Source organism: Nerophis lumbriciformis, linkage group LG10 (genome assembly GCF_033978685.3).
Source record: "Nerophis lumbriciformis linkage group LG10, RoL_Nlum_v2.1, whole genome shotgun sequence".
NCBI lineage: Eukaryota > Metazoa > Chordata > Actinopteri > Syngnathiformes > Syngnathidae > Nerophis > Nerophis lumbriciformis.
In genome coordinates, this window is record NC_084557.2 from 37,415,692 (window position 1) to 37,438,712 (window position 23,021).

At 41.9% G+C, this 23,021-nt stretch overlaps 1 protein-coding gene across 1 annotated transcript in view; it reads right to left on the minus strand.

The window, feature by feature from the left end:
* Positions 1 to 23,021, minus strand: part of lamb1a (laminin, beta 1a) — a 123,430-nt gene that overhangs the window by 78,724 nt on the left and 21,685 nt on the right. Inside the window, exons 3-7 of the mRNA XM_061969629.2 lie at positions 8,730 to 8,868; positions 3,997 to 4,070; positions 320 to 508; positions 189 to 252; positions 1 to 119 (exon numbers count right to left, since the gene is read on the minus strand). The exon at positions 1 to 119 is cut by the window's left edge and continues 84 nt beyond it. Of these exons, the coding sequence (XP_061825613.1) occupies positions 1 to 119; positions 189 to 252; positions 320 to 508; positions 3,997 to 4,070; positions 8,730 to 8,868 (585 nt within the window). The remainder of the gene's footprint in view (positions 120 to 188; positions 253 to 319; positions 509 to 3,996; positions 4,071 to 8,729; positions 8,869 to 23,021) is intronic.

Genomic DNA, 23,021 nt, shown 5'->3' on the forward strand with positions numbered 1-23,021 from the left:
CATGTCAAAGACAGCATAGTAATACTTTTCTTTAATCTCCATACGAGAGTCAAGCAAGTTGTCCCCGAGTGTGTGAAGTTTGGTGAACTGTACCTTCAGATTTGTGATCTTTAACATATCTGTCAGAATAATAATCAATGATTAAGCAAAACGAACACAATAAACAACATTAAAAAGTCTGTGCCTACTCTGGATTCGGGGGCTGTAGGGGTCATTGATTCGGAAAGCCGGGTCCAAAACTCTAAAAATGACCTGAATGAAAAAACACATAAAATTATTAATTCTGAAAACTGCAATCGAGAGTTATGAAAGGCAGTACCTCTCCCTCAGTAGATGGTTCAATGTCGGAATAGCGTGAGTCACAGATGACATCATCAACCTTCTTCATGGGACCTGGTGAAACGTCAGGGTAGGACGTTTCACAGTCGTAAGCAAAGTATCGATACACTTTCCAAGTTTTCCCAAAATCAGCTGAGCGCTCAATCACCATTGCAGCAGGTCGGAACGTCTTTGGGGATGACAGCCGACGTGAAATAATCATACAGGATAGGAAGCGCCATGGATGACACACAAAACACTAAGCTGAATATAACATTAAGAAATATCAAGGCATGACGTGCTTCTGTCCGTTAGGTCCCCACATGGTAGGAGTGTTTAATTACCCTTTAACTACGTTCTCCTGTAGATACTTTCAGTTTGCATGTGGATCCGTATCTGTTTGTTGTGCACTAAAAGTGCATTCAAATGTGAAACAAACATAACGCAACAAAATCATAGCAAATATTATTGATCATAAATCTGGTTTTACTAGGGATGAGCAATATGGCCTAATATGTATATTGCAAAAAGTATTGCAGCCTCTTGCGATATAACGATATATATCGCGATATATTATTTGGCATATAAATGATTATAGGAGCCTTAGTACACTTTTTTGAAATGGACTCTAATTTAGATGTTGACATACTGCATCAACATCATTTCCAGGAGTGGTATTTTGTCAAAACTATTATTAATCTACTTGTATAATTCCCTGTTTATAGCTGGTTACTTTCTTTTGTAACATGGTTCTGTCTACAGTTCTGTTAAACTTTACTAAGCACTTAATCTTCTGTTTTTTGGATACTTTATGGAGGTTTTGGCCGATACCAGAAATGTTGGTATTGATGCATCCAATATCTAGTAATTACAGGGGCAGTATTGGCCAAACCAATGTTTATACTGAGCATTTTCAGGATAATTAAATGATTATAATTTTGATTACAACTGTAATCTGACAAAAACCAGGATGGCGGTTGTGATAATAAAAAAATAAATTTTAATCAGTAATTAATTAGTATCAACCATAACCTGACACTATACTTGGTATCGTTATTGTCCATAATTGTATTGATTCACCCACCCCTGTTAAGATTAAGGAGCTCTGGCTTAGTGGTTAGCTGTGCTTTTTTTGCATCCTCCTCTGGTGTGTAGTGTAGTATGTTTAACTCTTCCTTGTCCTCCAGTGATAATGTTACATGTAAGAAACAGTTTATTTGCCACCATGGATGCAAGGAAGGGTGATTTAGAAGGTGCTCAAAGATCTAAAACTTTTAAGATATACACAAAATACCTATTCCTCCCAAATAATGTTCACAAATGTGTCTAAATCTGCGTGAGCAGCAAGATAAAACACAGGTGTGGCGTATCATGATGCTGATTAAACAGCATGATTATTGCACAGGTGTGCCTTAGGCTGTCCACGATAAAAAGCCACTTTGAAATGTGCAGTTTTGCATTATTTGGTTTTTAGGGAGTGTCAGAAAAGCAGTCAGTATCTGGCCTGTGGAATGTTCACAGGCCAGATTCGCACAGCCTCTTCAATGGCTGTGCGAAGTTACTGGATATTGGCAGGAACTGGAACATGCTGTTGTATACGCCGATCCACAGCATCCCAAACATGCTCAATAGGTGACATTTTTGGTGAGTATGGTGGCCATGCAAGAACTGGGCTGTTTTCAGATCCTTGCAACATGGGGTCGTGCACTGTCATGCTGCAACATGAGGTGATGGTCTCTGCTAAATGGCACAACAATGGGCCTCAGGATCTTGTCATGGTATTTCTGCGCATTCAAAATGCCATCAATAAAATACACTAGCGTTCTTTGTCCATAACATACTCCTGCCCATACCATAACCCCACCCACACCATGGGAAGCTGTCCTGAAAAGTGAAAAACTGGATTAGGGTTGTCCCAATATGAATAATTTGGTACCGGTACCAAAATGTATATTGATACTTTTCAAAATAAAGGGAACTACAAAAAAATACCAATATTGGCTTTATTTTAACATAAAATCCTACAGTACAATAAACATATTTTTCCTATTGCACTCAAAGAACAATTTTAGAAGGTTAAAATATAAATTAAAAAGCATTAAACACATTGGGCTTTTCTTGTTGCACTCAGAGAACAATTTACAAATTTCCTTTTTACATATAGTCTGCCATAATCAAGGATTAGGTTAGAATATAATAACATGCTTTATTTACATTATAATAAATTATTCATGATTTATGGTTGACACTTTTGGCGAGGCGCTTCCTTGTTTAAAGTGTCATCTTTATTGTTAGTTTTGAAGCCCAAATACCTCCATATTGCATTTCATGCACACTCTTTATTAACCAATAGAATTTAATTTTTTTTGGCATTCCTTTTCTCCAAAATGTTATTGCTTGTATGGACTTTGTGTGTGCATTTTGACACACACAACATCGTGTGCCTCGGCTCTGTAGTCACCGCCACACAGCGGCACTTAGATTAACAAACGGTACCGGTACTTTTCAAAGGCAGTATAGTACCGATTTCAATCAATTAGTATCACGGTACTTCATTAGTACTGGTGTACCTAACAACCCTAAACTGGATCTATCCGTGAAAAGAACACCTTTCCAACATGCCAGACGCCATTTGATGTGAGCAGAGCACTCAAGTCGGTTACGACGACGAACTGCAGTCAGGTCGAGACCCCAATGAGGACGGCAAGCATGCAGATGAGCTTCCCTGAAACGGTTTCCCTCAGTTTGTGCAGAAATTATTTGGTTATGCAAACCAATTATTGCAACAGCAGTCCGGATGGCTGTTCTCAGACGATCATCAAGGTGCACCTGCTGGATGTGGAGGTTCTGGGCTTGTGTAGTTACACTTGGTCTGTGGTTGTGAGGCCGGTTGGATGTACTGCCAAATTCTCTAAAACACCTTTTTAAGGACTTATTGTAGAGAAATTAACATTGAATTTACAGGCAACAGCTTTTCAAAAACTTGTGACATCTGTGGCATTGTGCTGTGTGATACAACGGTACATTTCAGAGTGGCCTTTTATCGTGGGCAGCCTAAGGCACACTTGTGCAATAATCATGTTGTTTAATCAGCATTTTGATATGCCACACCTGTGAAGTAGGATGGATTTTCTTGGCAAATAAGAAATGCTCACCAACACAGATTCAGATTTCGACAGATTTGTGAACAATATCTGAGAGGAATAGGTATTTTGTGTATATAGTAAAAGTTTTAGTCTGAGTTCAACTAACTAAAAATGGGAGCAAAAACAACAGTGTTGTTTTTATATTTTTGTTCAGTGTATTTGCAGGACATTATCACGTTATAACGATAGTATTAAAAGCTCTATCATCTGCAAAATGTATAACATTTTCATCATATGTCGTCTACATTGCGCAACCCTAATGGACATTAATATTATCAGAACTGTAATCCGTCTGATATTTCGTTGATGAAAGCGAGCATGCGTGTGACTGCATCATCATCCTTTCCAATTAGAAATCCTCTGCATTAAATTTTACTCATCAGCGTGTAATTCATCAACAAGAGAAATTGACACTAATTTAAGTTCACATAAAATGTCATTGACTTCCAATGGTTTTAAAAGTATTTATTTTAACAAAGACACCTGTCAGATCCCTTAGTGCCACATCCCAATTCCATTATCTGTAACTTACTTTGAAGGTCATGATCAGGTGAGTAAAGTGAAACTCTGCCTCCAGGTTCAACTGGATTGTGACATTTTCCAGACCTGCAGACAGAAAATAAATCAAAAATGGTTTTGCAAGAAACTAAAGTAAACACAATAACACATTTTTATAAAGCTTATTTCATTACATTTTTAATTTGTAGATCAAAACATCAATTTAGCGTACTGAATGCTACATACAACATTTTGAGTGAGAAAGGCAATTAAAACATTGATATATTTTGGGTTTTGCCCTTAAAGCCCTCCTGTATCCTGAGACCTATTTCCTGAGTATTCTAGCAATAAAAATCGACCCAACAAATTATTTTGTAATAACAAGATAGGCTCCAGCGACCCCCCGCTACCCCGAAAGGGACAAGTGGTAGAAAATGGATGGATGGAAGAGAAAGACAAAGAAAATTATCAATCTAATTATTTTAGTATTGTTTGTATACTGACACTAGGTTTTATTGATATTTAGCTCGATCACCACTATTTTACATTGAAGATAGTGGTAAGCATGGCTTCTATGGAGGTTAATTTGTGTCTTTATTACAAACGCTTTTTTTCATGTAATTTCATTTTTGCATTTTATTTCAATCCAATTTCAATCACAATACATACAGTAAAATCAGTATATAAAAATTCAGTGCACAAAAATTATTTGTAAAAAAATTCAGTGTATAAAGTTTCAGTAAAAAAAAAATTCAGTGTCGAAATATTTACTGCTTTAAAAAGCAAGGCTAACTTCTAATAAATGATGTGTCGAGTTTGAAGTAACGTGGCACGGGTTTTGCAAAACAGAATTAAAAAAGCAGTTGGGCTACTTTGGCATAATACAAACTAATTAACATTTCCAAGCGGCCCAATGGATATTTTCAAACTATAGAAATTATTCAATGGTAAGAATTTTCACTTTTGAGTGACATACTGTCACGGCCAGGGCGCATTCCAATGCGCCCTCATCTGTGCGTCCTGACGAGAGCACCGCGGGCCACGCCCACTTGCGCTCTCTCCTCTGGCTGCTCGCCCGGACACGCCCCCGCTAACGCTGAGCGCACCACGCACCGACAAGCCTGCACTCAATCGCAATCAGCACACCTGGTACTGATGAGGGCGACCTGCATAAAGGACCAGTGGACCCAAGGATCGACGCGGGAACTTAGTTTACCCTTTGGATACCGTAAAGCTTATGCTCTCTCTCTCTGCGGTTTTCTCTCGTGTCTGATATCCTTGTTTGTTCTCCCCTAGTTACCTCTTGGTGTAACTGCCTTCCCGAGTCTTCCCTTCGACATCTCCCGTTGTTTTCCCCCCTGTCTTTTGGACTGCCTTTCTCGTTTCCCGACTCCTCGCTCGCCCCCGGACTCTGACGCCTCTCTATGCCCCACGGACCCCTCGCAGATCTTGGACCCCTTTTGCCTTGCCCTCTTTGGACTTGTCTGCTCCCTCATCCAACAGCACGGTAATACACAACAGCAACTACACACATAGTCTAACACCACTCACTCTATGGTTTTGTCACACACTCCATTTCATTAGTTTAGTTTATATTAGTATTGTTTTATTATTATATATATATATATATACTATATATATAATAAATCTTTGGACATACTGCCCCCTGGTGTCTGTTTGCCGTCACCTCCCCTGCAAACCATAACAGTAAGTTCCCGCCAATTGATTAGGGACCTGATGGTACAGTTCCTTAGCCCCGCCCCCAGTGACTTTAGCCCCGCCCCCAGCGAATGTTTTTCTTCTTCCTTTTTTCTTTTTCTTTTTACCCCTCTCAGGATGTCTTTTTCTTTTACCTCCACCCTGGACAATTTTTCTAGCCCTCCTCAACACTCCTTCAAGGGACTGTTTAACTCCAATATGGGGCTGGAGGAATTTACCCGTCGCCTGGACACCCTCCTCCCACCCTTAGTGACTGTTCCTCAATCAGCTGGAGGCGTCTGGCATCCGCGTTCGGAGGGGGGGATAGTGCTGGTGGCTGTGCTGGTGTGGTGGCGCAGCTGCGCCCAGCTAGGCTACCCCCTGCCAGACAAAGACAATCTATTTTCCATTTTAGTACTGGTGGCTGTGCTGACGTGGTAGCACAGCAGCACCCAGACAGGCTACCCCCTGCCGGACAGAATCCATCTGTCTTCCGCTTTTCCTAGCCGCAACCACCAGCCCCCTGGCTAGCCCCTGAGCTAGCACCAGCCCCCTGGCTAGCGTCCGAGCTAGCACCAGTCCCCCGGCTAGCGTCCGAGCTAGCACCAGTCCCTCGGCTGGCCTCCGAGCTAGCACCAGCTCCCAGGCTGGCCCCCTCGTCTTCACCAGCTCCCAGGCTGGCCCCCTCGTCTTCACCAGCTCCCAGGCTGGCCCCCTCGTCTTCACCAGCTCCCAGGCCGGCCCCGACCTCTGCCCCTCGGCCAGCAGCGCCGACCTCTGCCCCTCGGCCAGCAGCGCCAACCTCTGCACCTCAGCCTGATCCTCAGCCATCCTCCTCGTCTCCGGCGCCGCCAACGTCTGCTGCTGCCATGCCTGCATTGCCGATGACGTCTTCCTCCACGCCTGCCTCGCCGATGACGTCCGCTGCTTCCACGCCGCTGATGACGTCCGCTGCTTCCATGCCGCCGATGACGTCCGCTGCTTCCACGACGGCGTCTTCCTGTTCCTCTTCGCCTCAGACGACGATGTGTCCTCCTTTTCGTTTCTGGCGGGACGCACCACGGCGCCACTCGCGTCCACCTCCCCGACGGCCAAGAAGTCGACCATTCCTTGGTCGTCCACATCGCCGGCCGCAGCGGCGGTCTACTCGTCGCCGCCACCAGACTCGTCCCCGATGGCTTCTGAGACACTTGGGCCGGCGACCCACCACCAGTTCTCCCCTCTGCCCTCCCTTGTTTCGTGAGTATGTTGTTCATTTGTCTGTCTTGGGACATCTGGAATCTGTCCATAGGGGGGGGTGACTGTCGGCGTGGCGAAGTTGGTAGAGTGGCCGTGCCAGCAATCGGAGGGTTGCTGGTTACTGGGGTTCAATCCCCACCTTCTACCATCCTAGTCACGTCCGTTGTGTCCTTGGGCAAGACACTTCACCCCTTGCTCCTGATGGCTGCTGGTTAGCGCCTTGCATGGCAGCTCCCGCCATCAGTGTGTGAATGTGTGTGTGAATGGGTAAATGTGGAAATACTGTCAAAGCGCTTTGAGTACCTTGAAGGTAGAAAAGCGCTATACAAGTATAACCCATTTATTTATTTATTTATATACTGTCACGGCCAGGGCGCATTTCAATGCGCCCTCATCTGTGCGTCCTGACGAGAGCATCGCGGGCCACGCCCACTTGCGCTCTCTCCTCTGGCTGCTCGCCCGGACACGCCCCCGCTCACGCTGAGCGCACCACGCACCGACAAGCCTGCACTCAATCGCAATCAGCACACCTGGTACTGATGAGGGCGACCTGCATAAAGGACCAGTGGACCCAAGGATCGACGCGGGAACTTAGTTTACCCTTTGGATACCGTAAGGCTTATGCTCTCTCTCTCTGCGGTTTTCTCTCGTGTCTGATATCCTTGTTTGTTCTCCCCTAGTTACCTCTTGGTGTATCTGCCTTCCCGAGTCTTCCCTTCGTCATCTCCCGTTGTTTTCCCCCCTGTGTTTTGGACTGCCTTTCTCGTTTCCCGACTCCTCGCTCGCCCCCGGACTCTGATGCCTCTCTATGCCCCACGGACCCCTCGCAGATCTTGGACCCCTTTTGCCTTGCCCTCTTTGGACTTGTCTGCTCCCTCATCCAACAGCACGGTAATACACAACAGCTAACTACACAGTCTAACACCACTCACTCTATGGTTTTGTCACACTCCATTTCATTAGTTTAGTTTATATTAGTATTGTTTTATTATTATATATATATACTATATATATAATAAATCTTTGGACATACTGCCCCCTGGTGTCTGTTTACCGTCACCTCCCCTGCAAACCACAACACATACAAAGCTCTGGGAATGAACAAAGAGTACCACACAGAATGATCCACACAGTCACAGGGAGAACATGAAAACTCCACACAGAAAGACCCTGACAATGAGTTGAATATTTTGCTGTTGTAACGGTTGAGAAATTTAGGCAGTAAAAAGAATTTGAGTGATCAAAGGGAATTTGTGTTTGGCAATGTGAATTTTTGGTGATAAATTGTTTGTACAGTTGTCCTAAAAGAGGTGGCAGTTTTTGACATAGGAATGGTTTTAATTGATTGAAAAATTTAAAACTATACCTTCATTTCCAATTGGAATTCTAGAGTAGTAAATGTGGCAAGTGAAAATTTATTGGAATGTGTCAAGGTAGCCATTGTGACACTTTGATGTTGGAGTGCTTGGAATCGGTTTAGAATTGTGGATGTAGAAAGAATTCCAAAGATCACAGGGAATTTGTATTTGGAAAATGTGGATTTTTGGGTTAAGTCGGGATTTTGGGGATGGAAAAAATTGTTTGTATAATTGTTCTGAAAGAGCTGAAGGTTTTTGACATTGGAATGGTTTTAGTCAGTTGAGAAATGTGGAAGAATGTAAGCGTCAGTGCTCTTCAGTATCCCTAGAATTATGAGCAAAATCCTGTGACTATTTGGTAACGGTTTTCTCAATAAGAATATGAGGGTTTTAGTTAGTTAAAATACTAGCATCTCGAGCGTTAACATATAACATGTGTCAGTGATGTTGACATTTGATGTTTGATTCTCACCGTTCTCAGACTGCCACCAGGTTTTCAGTCTGTTTGGAGCAAATGTGGTTACAACATTCTCGATACGATGGTTGGTCGTCTGATTGGTTGATTCACTGTAGGGTGCCGTCGAGTCACACACAAAACACTTTTTTTCCTCCTGACATAAAAGAGGGAAAGAGTGGGGCAGAAAAGCAGAAGGCAAAACGGGAGTTAATGAAAAGGAGAATTCCCCAAATTCCTGTCTTCCTGCTGTCGGGCCACAAGACTTCAGAGGAAATAGAATTGATCCTTTCAAAACTTTGTAGGCATCAAACATGTTAATAAACAAACGGTGCCGCAGCTGTGGATTCATAACACTCTACTTTTACAATCCAATACATTTTCTTTTTCTTTTGGAAAAAGTGTTTAACTTCTCAATCGACATAAAATATTGATTGTACAGTATCTAGTACAAACTGTACAAGTCTGGAATGGCGTCTTGTGATCTGGGCTTCCTTCACTTGATCATGTCAACACGTCAGTCATGTTATTTGCCAAACAAAGCAAGCTGACTTCTCTGCAGATAGTATGTGAATAGATTCTGGGGAGAATGAGTTCTGCCCTTTTACAGCCACTGTCAGCACACTTTTTCACCATTTGTCATTGTAATTAATCGACCTGACTAACAATCAATAACTATCTTAATGAAAAGCATCGGTTAGTACCGGACGCCGAGATGAGCAGTCGCATTTTCTTTCGCTCCCGCTCGGGAATCCAAACAACTGCTTGGATGATACCACACTTCTTCCCTTTTCTACTGTGGATCACGGATTTGTATTTTAAACCACCATGAATACAATACCTTTTAAAAAATGAGAGTCGTGAACGCGAAAAGGACCACAACTGTGATTTCTACCTCCTCGGTAATTCATCTGCTAAGCACCTGGGTTTCGGAGGTAATGTGATCCACTCGTGCCTCACAGCGGATCGGAACAGAAGAAATAAGCCCCTGACAGGAAGGATAGACCGAAGATCAACAATTTTACTATTACTTCTACTCTCAGGAGACACAGAACTTAACCCCGGACCAGTAACCACCCGGTTAATGTTGTCTCGCCTGGCGAAGCCTAGCAATGTTGTTGCTAACGACGCCAATGTAGCTAGCTTAGCTGCGGGACCTCGTCGGAGCTATGCTAAAAACATTAGCTCTCCACCTACGCCAGCCCTCACCTGTTAATCACCACCCGAGCTCACCTGCATTCCAGCGGTCGGCGGCACGACGGAGGACTTCACCCCGATCATCGGTGCGGTCGACGGCCCGGACACGGAGGAAGTCAACCCAGACACCGGTGAGGACAGAGGAGCGGCGGCGGAAGGCGAAATGGCTTTTGACGACACCCCGGTAGCCATTAAAGTCGGCAGTGCGGAGGTCCTTCCAACCTCTCCCCAAACCCTGAGGGTCTTCACCGCGTCACCTGGACCCCCCGCGGCCTACACAGGATTCAGGGGATTCTTTGTACATCCCTGGTCATTGTTTTCAACCTCACCGAAACCCGCAAAAACCACGTCCACCCCCACCACCCCTACCTGGACCCCCCCTCGTCAACTCCGCCCCTCCCCCATCACCTGGCCGACGAACAATGGGCCTCTCTTCCCCTCCCCCAAGTCGCTCCACACAAACAGTGAATTGGACTGCAATACAACTTCAATAACAACCAACATCTCTCCATCTTCTGGACAATACCTCTCCCCAGCGGACTCTGTTGTTCTTTTTGGTTCCAGTGGGCTACACATCATCCACCTTAATGTGAACAGCCTCTCTGGAACTAAACTCGACCAAATCAGAGAAATGTTCCACAACAATAAGGTAAAAATCTTGTGTTTCTCTGAAACTAAATTAGATCTAAGTGTTTCTGACTTAGAGATAGAGATAGAAAACTTCTTGGTTATCAGAAAGGACAGGAATAAACATGGTGGAGGTGTTTGTATGTATATTCACCAGGATATAAAATACATAACTCGCACCGATCTTAACCACAATGCCCTTGAATCTGTGTGGGAAGAAATCAAATTTAAAAACGCTAAGCCGGTACTGATAGGGACTGTATACAGACCCCCCAATCAGAGTGATTTCTATGGTGCTCTCGAGGAGTGCTTAGCTGGGGTAGACAACATGGAGAAAATTATAACTGGAGATCTGAACACAGATATTCAACGCAGAGATGCGCCTGTTTTCAAATCTTACAGCAAGCTTTGTAATCTGCACGGTCTTTCCCAGCTAATAACACTACCCACAAGGATGTGTTATTCCATCCAATCAACCATAGATCTCAATCTCACATCAGACCGGCCTAACATAAAAATAGTGGGGTCATGATCTGTGGTCTTAGCGACCACTATCTAACCTTCTGCACCCGCAAAATAACTAAACCCAAAGCCATTGGCCACATAACAGCTCAATCCAGATCCCTTAAAACATAATCCAGTGATAATTTCAACCTTAAATTAGGCGAGTAGGACTGGTGCCCTGTGCTCACGAGCAACCTGGTCGATGATGCTTGGGATCGCTTAAAAACAGCGTTCCTAGTGATACTAAATGATATGGCTCCCGTGAGAACAGTCAGGATCAAAGCCCGCTCTGAACCATGGATGAATCCGGACCTATTAACTGCCATAAAAGACAGAGACAGAAAATACTCCGAATACCAAAAGTGTAAAACCGAAGTAGATAATCAACCCAATAATAACCTCAAATCACGCCTTACAACACTCAAAAAGCATTGCAATAAATTAAGAAATAAGGCGACCAACCTGACTAAATCCTTAAAAAAAATTACATTAACGACAAAATAGAGGAAAACACAAACAAGCCACATGAGCTCTGGAAAATTATCAACAACCAGCTTCCTGAATGTAGCCAGAAACTTAAAAGCAGGCTCACCAACATCAACATCAAGGAGGGCGACTCCCTCATTACAGACAAAATGGAGGTAGCAAGCAGACTTAACACCTTTTTCACCAGCATATCGTTTTGGTGTTGAACACATTAAAGCCTACTACAGAAAGCTAGGAGTATTCAACAACGTTTTCAAATTAGAAATGGTCTCAGCTGACGAGGTGCTTAAAAAATTGAGCACGTTCCACCTAAACAAGGCCACCGGCCTTGACAATATCCCCTCCAGATTCCTCAGGGACTCTGCCACCACCATTGCCCCAATCATCACGCACATAATAAATCTCTCAATAAAACAAGGCCAAGTACCAAAAGATTTCAAGATAGCAAGAGTAACTCCCTCTTTTAAAAAAAGAAGCAAATTAGAACCTGGTAACTACCAACATGTTTCTATTCTCAGTTCCATTTCGAAAGTTATGGAAAAAATAGTTTATGAACAGGTCGATACATACCTTGCCACTAATAAACTCATGTACAAATTTCAATTCGGCTTCAGAACTAACCACTCCACTGACACATGCCTTCTCTATCTGACCGACCACATCAAACACGAGGTGGACGCGGGCAAATACTGCGGCATGGTCATGCTGGACCTTCAGAAGGCCTTTGACACCGTTAACCACGCCATACTGTTGGATAAGCTCAGAGCAATCGGATTTGATAAAACCTCATCGAGCTGAATGCAATCTTACTTGGAGGGGCGGAAACAGGTGGTAAAGGTGAACGGCACCGTGTGCCCCCCCCCCCTCTCAGTAAGCTGTGGAGTCCCCCAAGGCAGTATATTAGGGCCTTTACTGTTCCTAATATACGTAAATGACATGTCATCAGCATGCGACTGTGAAATGTTCCTGTTTGCGGATGACTCGGCCCTGCTGGTATCCGGCAAGGACAAGTCATGGTGGAAAAAATCCTCAGTGCTGAACTCCTTAGTATTTGCACGTGGCTCGCTGACAATAAACTATCCATACACTTAGGTAAAACGGAATCCATCCTATTTGGGTCCCAAATCAATCTCAACAATGTCAGTGACTTCACTATAAAAGTGGGTGACATTGTTATCACCAGGAAAGATGAGGTTCCATTCTAGAGGCTAATCTTTCCTGTGATAAAATGGCAACCAAGGTAATCAGAAAGGTCAACCAACGAACGAGATTTCTCTACAGAATCTCCTCTCTGGTCAACAAAAGCACCTTGAAGATTCTAGCGGGAACTCTCAACCCTTTTTCGATTACGCTTGCACGTCCTGGTACCCTAACACCTCCAAAACCCTCAAATATAGACTCCAAACATCCCAGAACAAGCTAGTCAGGTTACTTTTAGACCTCCACCCCAGATCACACCTCACTCCAACCCACTTCTCCAAAGTGGGCTGGCTCAGGGTGGAGGACAGAGTAAAACAACTTGCACTGAGCCTAGTCTATAAAATCCGCTACACCTCCCTGATACCGAAGAAAATGTCAAACTACTTCCATAATGTAAATGACCGCCATAACCACAACACCAGGGGGAGCTCCACAAACCACGTTAAACCCAGATCCTGATCTAACAAAGGTCTTAACTCATTCTCCTTCTATGCCACATCAATATGGAATGTACTCCCGACAGCTGTAAAAGAAAGTGCATCTCTATCCTCCTTCAAAACCGCACTAAAACAACACCTCCTGTCAACTTCAACCCCTGACTAACACCCTCCCCCCTCCCCATCCCACCTCCCCGGATTGTAAATAACCAAATGTAAATAATCAAATGTATTTCTAATGGAAATACTTGTTCTTATGCTATCAGAACTCACTGTGTTCTCTGCTCGCTGTACATATCCTACCAAGTCAGACCTACACTGTTTCAATGTCCATTTCTCTGATGATGCAATTGTTGATGACTGAAGTGCTGATATCAACCAAAACCTCCTCATCCCACCCCCCGGATTGTAAATAATGTAAATAATTCAATGTATATACCGCATTTTTCGGAGTATAAGTCGCACCGGAGTATAAGTCGCACCTGCCGAAAATGCATAGTAAAAAAGGAAAAAAACATATATAAGTCGCACTGAAGCCCGGCCAAACTATAAAAAAAACTGCGACTTATAGTCCGAAAAATACGGTACTCTGATGATTAACTTGTGTGATGACTGTATTATGATGATAGTATATATTTGTACCATGAATTGATTAACGTGGACCACGACTTAAACAAGTTGAAAAACTTATTCGGGTGTTACCATATGGTGGTCAATTGTACGGAATATGTACAGTACTGTGCAATCTACTAATAAAAGTTTCAATCAATTAATCAATCATGGAGTAAATCAAAATAGTTTTGCTTGATGTCTTACTATCCACAACGATCTCCACAAGATTGTCAATCAACAGCAACGTAATTTTCCAGAGGCAACTGATTGAAAGTATGCAATGCTTTAATGTGATCTGATGTCTTAATGGCCAGTTTTGTGGTTCTTTAATCTTCTCTGATGTCTTATCCCCGAATGTAACCTTAGTTCTGCTGCATTATCAAATCAAATCAAATTAAGTAGCATCCAGTTTCCGGTTTCCTGTTTGCCGTGAGTTATTGCTCGCAGCTGCTCCGGCAACAAAGCTAAGTACTATCTTTCTATCTGTGTGCTTCTAATTGTTTTACAGCTTTCTTTATTCCTTCTCAAACATATTTAGTAGTCTTATCAAACTTGCAAACCACCCACTCTCTGTCTCACCTCCCCTCTGTCAGCGAGATAGCTGCTAAGCTAACAAAGCTAAGCTAACGAAGCTATGATTCAAGATTCAAGATTGTTTATTGTCATATGCACAGTTAAACAGACAGTTTGCCGTACAATGAAAATCTTACTTTGCTAGTCCACCCTTCAACAAGTCACACGGTACTTAGCTAAAAATAAAAAATAAAAATAAGAATGTATATACAAGGCACAGTAAGTAACATAACATTATTGCAAGGCGCGACGAAGGTGGTGAAGATCATACCATACAATATTGTAATTTTTTCTTAGCAAACCAGCCATAATTAAGTGTAATTTATAATTGGCCCTCTTTCTGGGGCAAACCGGGCTTGCCGAGGAGGTACGGCCTTCACCCTAACGGGAAGGCGCCATCAATCTACCTAGAAACATAGGTTACTGGTTGAATCATACTTGATTAACTATACTCGAGCAAGCTCGGACACAGGCAATTACAGTGTCTGTTAGTCCGAGTGAGGAGTCAGTTAAGCTAGAACTAAAATTCCTGCACACATACCATTTCTCGTAGAATAATACACAACTCTCATAATGGTTTTTTTCTGTAGTGACTGTGCCAGAGGTGAACATGCATTCTACTGAGGTGGCAAATTATGATGCTTCAATCTATCGCAGCACCAAGAAAATCATCTCAAGATCCCCATCATATCAATTCCTAGACGTGATCAAAATGATTTAAGACGCATTACACAAAATAAACGTAACGTTAATAATATCAGTACTACGGATACCATTAACAAAAATTCCTCAATACAGCCCACTACCTATAATATGGGGTTATTAAACATCAGATCATTGTCTCCCAAAACGTTATTAGTTAATGAGGTCATTAGAGACAACAATCTTAACGTCATTGGTCATTGGCGTCATCATACCGAGACGTTTTCAGCAGGATATTTCGCGCAAAATTTAAAATTGCACTTTAGTAAGCTAACTTGGCCGTATTGGCATGTGTTGCAATGTTAAGATTTCATCATTGATATATAAACTATCAGACTGCGTGGTCGGTAGTAGTGGGTTTCAGTAGGCCTTTAATGACAATGCGACACAGCTACAACTGGGTTCTATTAACGCAGATACGAATGTAGGTACAACGGTTATTGTCCTGCAAAAAAATCTCTCTCTTTTAGATGAATTAACATTAGAGGAACTCCTGCGACTTATTAATGGGACAAAACAAACAACATATTTACTTGACCCACTTCCTGGGAAACTTATCAAGGAGTTGTTTGTAATATTAGAACCATCAGTGCTATATATGTTTAGCTTATCACTTTCCTCTGGCACTGTTCCCCTAGCATTCCAAAATGTGGTTATTCATCCTCTGCTCAAAAGACCTAACCTCGATCCTGACCTCATGGTAAACTACCGGCTGGTTTCCCACCTTCCCGAGCAGGCACCTCTGCAAGTGCAAGGTTCTGCAAAAGTGAGCCCAGATGAAGAATTATTCACTCTCTTTATAGCAAAAGTCACAAAAATCACCAAAAATGATTCCCGGGCGCGGCCACCGCTGCTGCCCACTGCTCCCCTCACCTCCCAGGGGGTGATCAAGGGTGATGGGTTAAATGCAGACAATAATTTCGCCACACCTAGTGTGTGTGTGACAATCATTGGTACTTTAACTTTTTAACTTTTTAAAAGGGCTGATAAGTCCATGGGTCAGTGAGTCCAAGTGTCAAAATCCGATGAAGAGTTGTTCCATCCACCGATAAGGGGAACCTAGCCAAGAGGATGTGTAACTAATTATATATATATATATATATATATATACATATATATATATATATATATATATATATACACAGGGTTTCCCCTTAATGTTGAATGTGGCTAACCGCCACGGCATTTTTATTACTGACAAACCTTGAAAATAAGTTGTTTTTTTAACTTAAAAACAAATTAAAGTATTAAAATATATTGTAGTCCTCAATATATATATATAAATTAGGGATGTCCCGATCCAGGTTTTTGCACTTCCGATCCGATACCGATATTGTTTTTGCACTTCCGATCCGATACCGATACTGACCGATACCGATACTGACTGATAATGGCCTATCCGAGCATGTATTAAAGTTTAAAGTTATTTAGCCTACTTAGTTGTCAGAATCATGTTGAAAAGGGTTTTAGTACTCTTGATAACAACTAGCCAGCTGAATTAGGGGAGGTTGAATAATACACAATGGTTGGTAACAAGAAACTGACCTGTTTATTCAAGGATAAACACAAAATAGACAAAATTATACATGACAAACAGAAATGGCATCATTGAAACTAGGGCTGGGCGATATGGCCTTTTTTTAATATTGCGATATTTTAAGGCCATATTGCGATACACGATATATATCTCGATATTTTGCCTTAGCCTTGAATGAACACTTGATGCATATAATCACATCAGTATGATGATTCTATGTGTTTTGATTGATTGATTGAGACTTTTATTAGTAGGTTGCACGGTGAAGTACATATTCCGTACAATTGACCACTAAATGGTAACACCCGAATAAGTTTTTCCAGGGGTCCACTTAAATTGATTCATGATACAGATATATACTATCAGATATATACTATCATCATAATACAGTCATCACACAAGATAATCACATTGAATTATTTACATTATTTATAATACAGGGTGTGGAGGGGGGCGCCGGATGTAAGTGTCAAAAAGACAACTAAAAGAGTTTGATATGAGAATAAATCTAAAGTTAAAATATAGGGTAGAAATGCACCCATTTGCAGGAAATGTAGTCTTGATTTTCAAAATTTTCTTTTAAGACTTGCATGTCTACATTAAAACATTTTTCTTCATACTGCATTAATATATGCTACTTTTAAACTTTCATTCAGAGAGGGAAATCACAACTAAAAAAATCACTATTTTTTTCATACGGTGTTGACGTGGAAATGTTTGCCTCGGCGATGGTGTGGACGTGTGGCACCGAATGGAGATAAGCGTCTCGACAGACCTTACAATATTTGAACAATGATGACGAAAACTGTTTTCTCTGTCGTGTCCGTGTGTCGAAAATTGTTATGCGCTTATTTTTTTATTTGATTTTGTGCGTGGCATAGATTTGCCGTGCGCAGAGGACGCTTAAAGCAGGCGCGCACCTTAGCGGCTGCGCTAGCATCACAGCTAACGTTAGCCATGCTGCTACCTCGCTTTCTGCTGGGAGAGGGCGTATACGTATATGACGTATGACGTGACAGTATGTGACGTGTGTAAGAAGGTGCGCTCGCTGTCTGTAAGAGGGAGACACAGGAAAGAGTGAGAAGAGCCTGTCGTGTAATGCCAGCAGCTAAAAGCAACTGCGTTAGAATCCACAGACCTGTGGATGTGCTGAAGGTGTGCTGGAAAATGCGGAACGGAGCTTAGGGAACAGCAGAAAAGTGGAATGAATTATTTAAATTGGTGCGTTGGAAAACACGGGACGGAGGTTTTTTTAAACTGGATCTGGATCGGCATTTTCCCATGCTTTGCCGATACGCATTTTTTTGCGAATATCGGCGGCCGATCCGATCCAAATATCGGATCGGGACATCCCTAATATATATATATATATATATATATATATATATATATATATATATATATATATATATATATATATATATATATATACCGTATTCTTCGGACTATAAGTCGCTCCGGAGTATACATCGCAAAATGCACAATAAAGAAGGAAAAAAACATATATACGTCGCACTGGAGTATAAGTCGCATTTTTAGGGGAAATTTATTTGATAAAATCCAACACCAAGAATAGACATTTGAAAGGCAATTTAAAATAAATAAAGAATAGTGAACAACAGGCTGAATAAGTGTACGCCATATGACGCATAAATAACCAACTGAGAACGTGCCTGGTATGTTAACGTAACATATTATGGTAAGAGTCTTTCAAATAACTATAACATATAGAACATGCTATACGTTTACCAAACAATCAGTCACTCCCGATCGCTAAATCCGATGAAATCTTTTTCCTCGGTGTCGCCTCTGGTATGCGCCCCGCTAGCGTCCTTTCTTTCTGCTGCTCGATTGCTGTTCTCTGCAGCATATTTCACTACGTCCAGCTTGTAATCTGCAGTATATGATTTCCTTTTCGGTGCCATTTTAGTTCAGTCCTTCTCAGTTTTTATAAGTTACCGCGATTGTTGATGTGATCCATTTTAATAGCTCCGGCAATAGCGTATAGCATATAGCAGTTAGCATATCATGGCCCACAATGCACTTCTGCCATGACTCGCCCCCGCCGAATTCTTATTGGTTGGCGTGTGAGTGACGATTGCTGACGTGTGTGTGACGATTGCGGACATTTTCTTCGTCGCTCACACGAATGAGATAAATAATATTATTTGATATTTTACAATAATGTGTTAATAATTTCACACATAAGTCGTTCCGGAGTATACGTCGCACCCACGGACAAACTATGAAAAAAACGTTGACATATAGTCCGAAAAATTCAGTATATATATACATGTATATATATATATATATATATATATATATATATATATATATATATATATATATATATATATAAATATATTTATATGAGGTACCAATAATTTCGGCGGCCTCTTCATTCTGACCCGAAAGCAGAGCTTAGCAGACCCATTTCCGGGTAAAGTGAAAGGTGCTACCCTCGACAAAAACATCGACCCTGGAGGGAATGTCTGCCCTGTGCTCCTCGACTACGGTCTGCATGGGAGCCGAACAGCAGGACAGGTGTAACAACATTGTTACCTGTCACTCTTTACAACTACTTGTGCAGATCTGAATGCTTATTATTTAAATGTTTGCCTAAGTTTGAAGCAAAGGTAGTGATACTATCGCCACATTTGCAGCACGGCGCCTCCATGCTTAAAGCGTCACCTTTATTGTTAATTTTGAAGCCCAAATACCTCCAAATTGCGCTTCACGCACCCTCTTTATTAACCAGTAGACTTGGCGTTTTTTGCCATTCTTCCTCTCCACGATGTTATTGCCTGTTGCACTTTGTGTAATAACATAACACAGCGGCATTCAGATGAAAGAACGGTAGTGGTATTTCTCAAAGGCAGTATAGTACCGATTTCAATTAATTAGTATCGGGGCACTTTATTTGTACTGGTATACTATACAACCCTAATCTATATCCGCGACCCGACCTCGGATAAGCGGAAGAAGATGGATGGATGGACATATATATATATATATATATATATATATATATATATATATATATATACATATATATATATATATACATATATATATATATATATATATATATATATATATATATATATATATATATATATATATATATATGTCCATCCATCCATCTTCTTCCGCTTATCCGAGGTCGGGTCGCGGAGGCAGCAGCCTAAGCAGGGAAGCCCAGACTTCCCTCTCCCCAGCCACTTCGTCCAGCTCTTCCATATATATATATATATATACACCGTCCAGACCTGTCATCCCTCAACAAGCGCAGCGAAATTGTAACAGCATGCCGCCATAGACGGAAACACCTCCTAGGTAACACATGAGCCAATCACCACGCCCCTACGCCAGCCTGTACCCACCCACTCTGTGCCCTATATAAACCATGGTATGCGAATGCTCCCATTAAAATCTCCTGATGATTGAGGGTACCCCCCCTCATGAAACAGGCCTGTAGAGATGAAATAGTCTTGTGATTTTTTTCCCACACATACATATATATATATATATATATATATATATATATATATATATATATATATATATATATATATATATATATATATATATATATATACACATATATATATATATATATATATATACACATACATATATATATATATATATACACACATACATATATATATATATATATATATATATATATATATATATATATATATATATATATATATATATATATATATATATATATATATATATATATATATATATATATATATGTATGTGTGGGGAAAAAATCACAAGACTATTTCATCTCTACAGGCCTGTTTCATGAGGGGGGGTTCCCTCAATCATCAGGAGATTTTAATGGGAGCATTCACATACCATAGGGCACAGAGTGGGTGGGTACAGGCTGGTGTAGGGGCGTGGTGATTGGCTCATGTGTTACCTAGGAGGTGTTTCCGTCTGTGGCGGCATACTGTTACAATTTCGCTGCGCTTGTTGAGGGATGACAGGTCTGGACGGTAAATAATAAACAGTTTTTCTTTCAAGCATAGGTTGCATCTTTTATTACCACTATTGTAAGGTGTGCTGGATGCAAGAATTTGCCATGTTATTGAATATTCAACATTATTGTCTTTGAGGTCCCAAATGTGTTTGCTGAGTTCTGTGGTATTCCGCAGGTTTTGGTTCCTGAAAGAAGCCTTGTGATTGTTCCATCTGGTTTTGAACTCTCCCTCAGTTAATCCTACATATGTGTCGGATGTGTTAATGTCCTTGCGTGTTACCTTAGATTGGTAGACAACTGATGTTTGTAAGCACCCCCCGTTGAGAGGGCAATCAGGTTTCTTTCGACAGTTGCAACCTTTGTTGGTTTTGGAGTCGCTCTGTCCGGGGGCCGACGGCTCATTTGCAATTGTTTTGTTGTGGTTTGAGATGATTTGTCGTATATTGTTCATACAGCTGTAGCTCAATTTAATGTTGTTCTTGTTGAATACTTTTCTTAGGGTGTTGTCTTTGGGAAAGTGTTTGTCAATCAGATTGAGGAATTTGTGTCCAATGTTAGTTGAGACGTTTTTGCTGTATGGGGGGTTGTACCAGATGATGTCGTTTCGTTTTCTGTTCTTTTTCGGTTGGTTTCCTGGCGTGGGTTCATAGGTGAGGGTGAAATTGTATCCGCTTTCATCAAGGGCTTTTTGGTACGGGGGGGTTGCTTGGTCAAATTCAGCTTTGCTAGATGACAGCATCGATAGCCTTTTATTAATTCCGGTAGGTATTCTTTTCGTGGTGGTGGGTGGGTGGTTGCTGTCATGGTGCACGTATTGGAGTGTTGTGTTGGGTTTCGTGAATGGTTGGTAGCTGTTATTTCTCAGGTTGAAAGTGACGTCAAGGAAGTTGACGGTTTGCTTGTTGGCTTCAATCGTGATCCGTAGGCCGTTCTCTTTGAAAATTTGGCATATGCGCTTCTTGGTATTCTCGCTGCTCCTTGGCGAGGCGCGACACACTGCCAGTCCGTCATCACGGTAAATACCAAGGTTCAGATTGAGGCTGGCGAGCTGGGAGAGGAGGAAACTCCCAACGAGTTCACACGTTTCTGCTCCGTCAAAACTTCCCATAGTGACGTCAAATGTTGCATTGTTCTTTTTTTGCCATGGTGTACTGTTGTGGATGAGAATGGAGTTTTTTGCGTGGATGATGATGTTTCTTTTGAACCATTTGATTACTGCTGCTGTATTTCTCCATTGGTTGAGTGGTGTTTTGTCCTTGATTACGGATTCAAATCTACCAAGAACCCACCCACAGTCGAGGAACTAAAGGATTTTGAGAACGACATGCTCAAAATGATACAATCAGTCAAATTCAAGCCAATCCGCAACCCACTCCTCACCAAGCTGAAAAATGACAAGGAGCGCATCAAGAAAGTAAACAACCTCATCATAGCTGCCGATAAAACCACAAACTTCTACAGAATGGACATACCAGAACATCACACCTTACTGGACAGAAGCATCACCAAATCATACAAAAAAGCACAACCCAACACCTTACAGAACATCCACCTGGAAAATAAAAGGATCGCGGCTGAACTGGACATTGAGGACAGGGTGGACGCCACAGCCAACAAGGAAGCCTTCATCACATTGAAGGACCACAAACCCAACTTCGCAAATAACCCAACATGCCGACTAATAAACCCAACTAAATCTGAAATAGGAAAAATCAGCAAAATAATCCTGGACAGAGTCAACACAAAAATCAAGGACAAAACACCACTCAACCAATGGAGAAATACAGCAGCAGAAATCAAATGGTTCAACAACATCCAAGACAAACAACAGCACAACTTTATCTCCTTTGATATCGAAGAATTTTACCCTTCCATCACGCAAGACCTACTGACTCAAGCACTAGACTTCGCCTCAGACTACGACTCAATCACAGGCAACGAAAGAAACATCATCATCCACGCAAAAAACTCCATTCTCATCCACAACAGTACACCATGGCAAAAAAAGAACAATGCAACATTTGACGTCACTATGGGAAGTTTTGACGGAGCAGAAACGTGTGAACTCGTTGGGAGTTTCCTCCTCTCCCAGCTCGCCAGCCTCAATCTGAACCTTGGTATTTACCGTGATGACGGACTGGCAGTGTGTCGCGCCTCGCCAAGGAGCAGCGAGAATACCAAGAAGCGCATATGCCAAATTTTCAAAGAGAACGGCCTACGGATCACGATTGAAGCCAACAAGCAAACCGTCAACTTCCTTGACGTCACTTTCAACCTGAGAAATAACAGCTACCAACCATTCACGAAACCCAACACAACACTCCAATACGTGCACCACCCACCACCACGAAAAGAATACCTACCGGAATTAATAAAAGGCTATCGATGCTGTCATCTAGCAAAGCTGAATTTGACCAAGCAACCCCCCCGTACCAAAA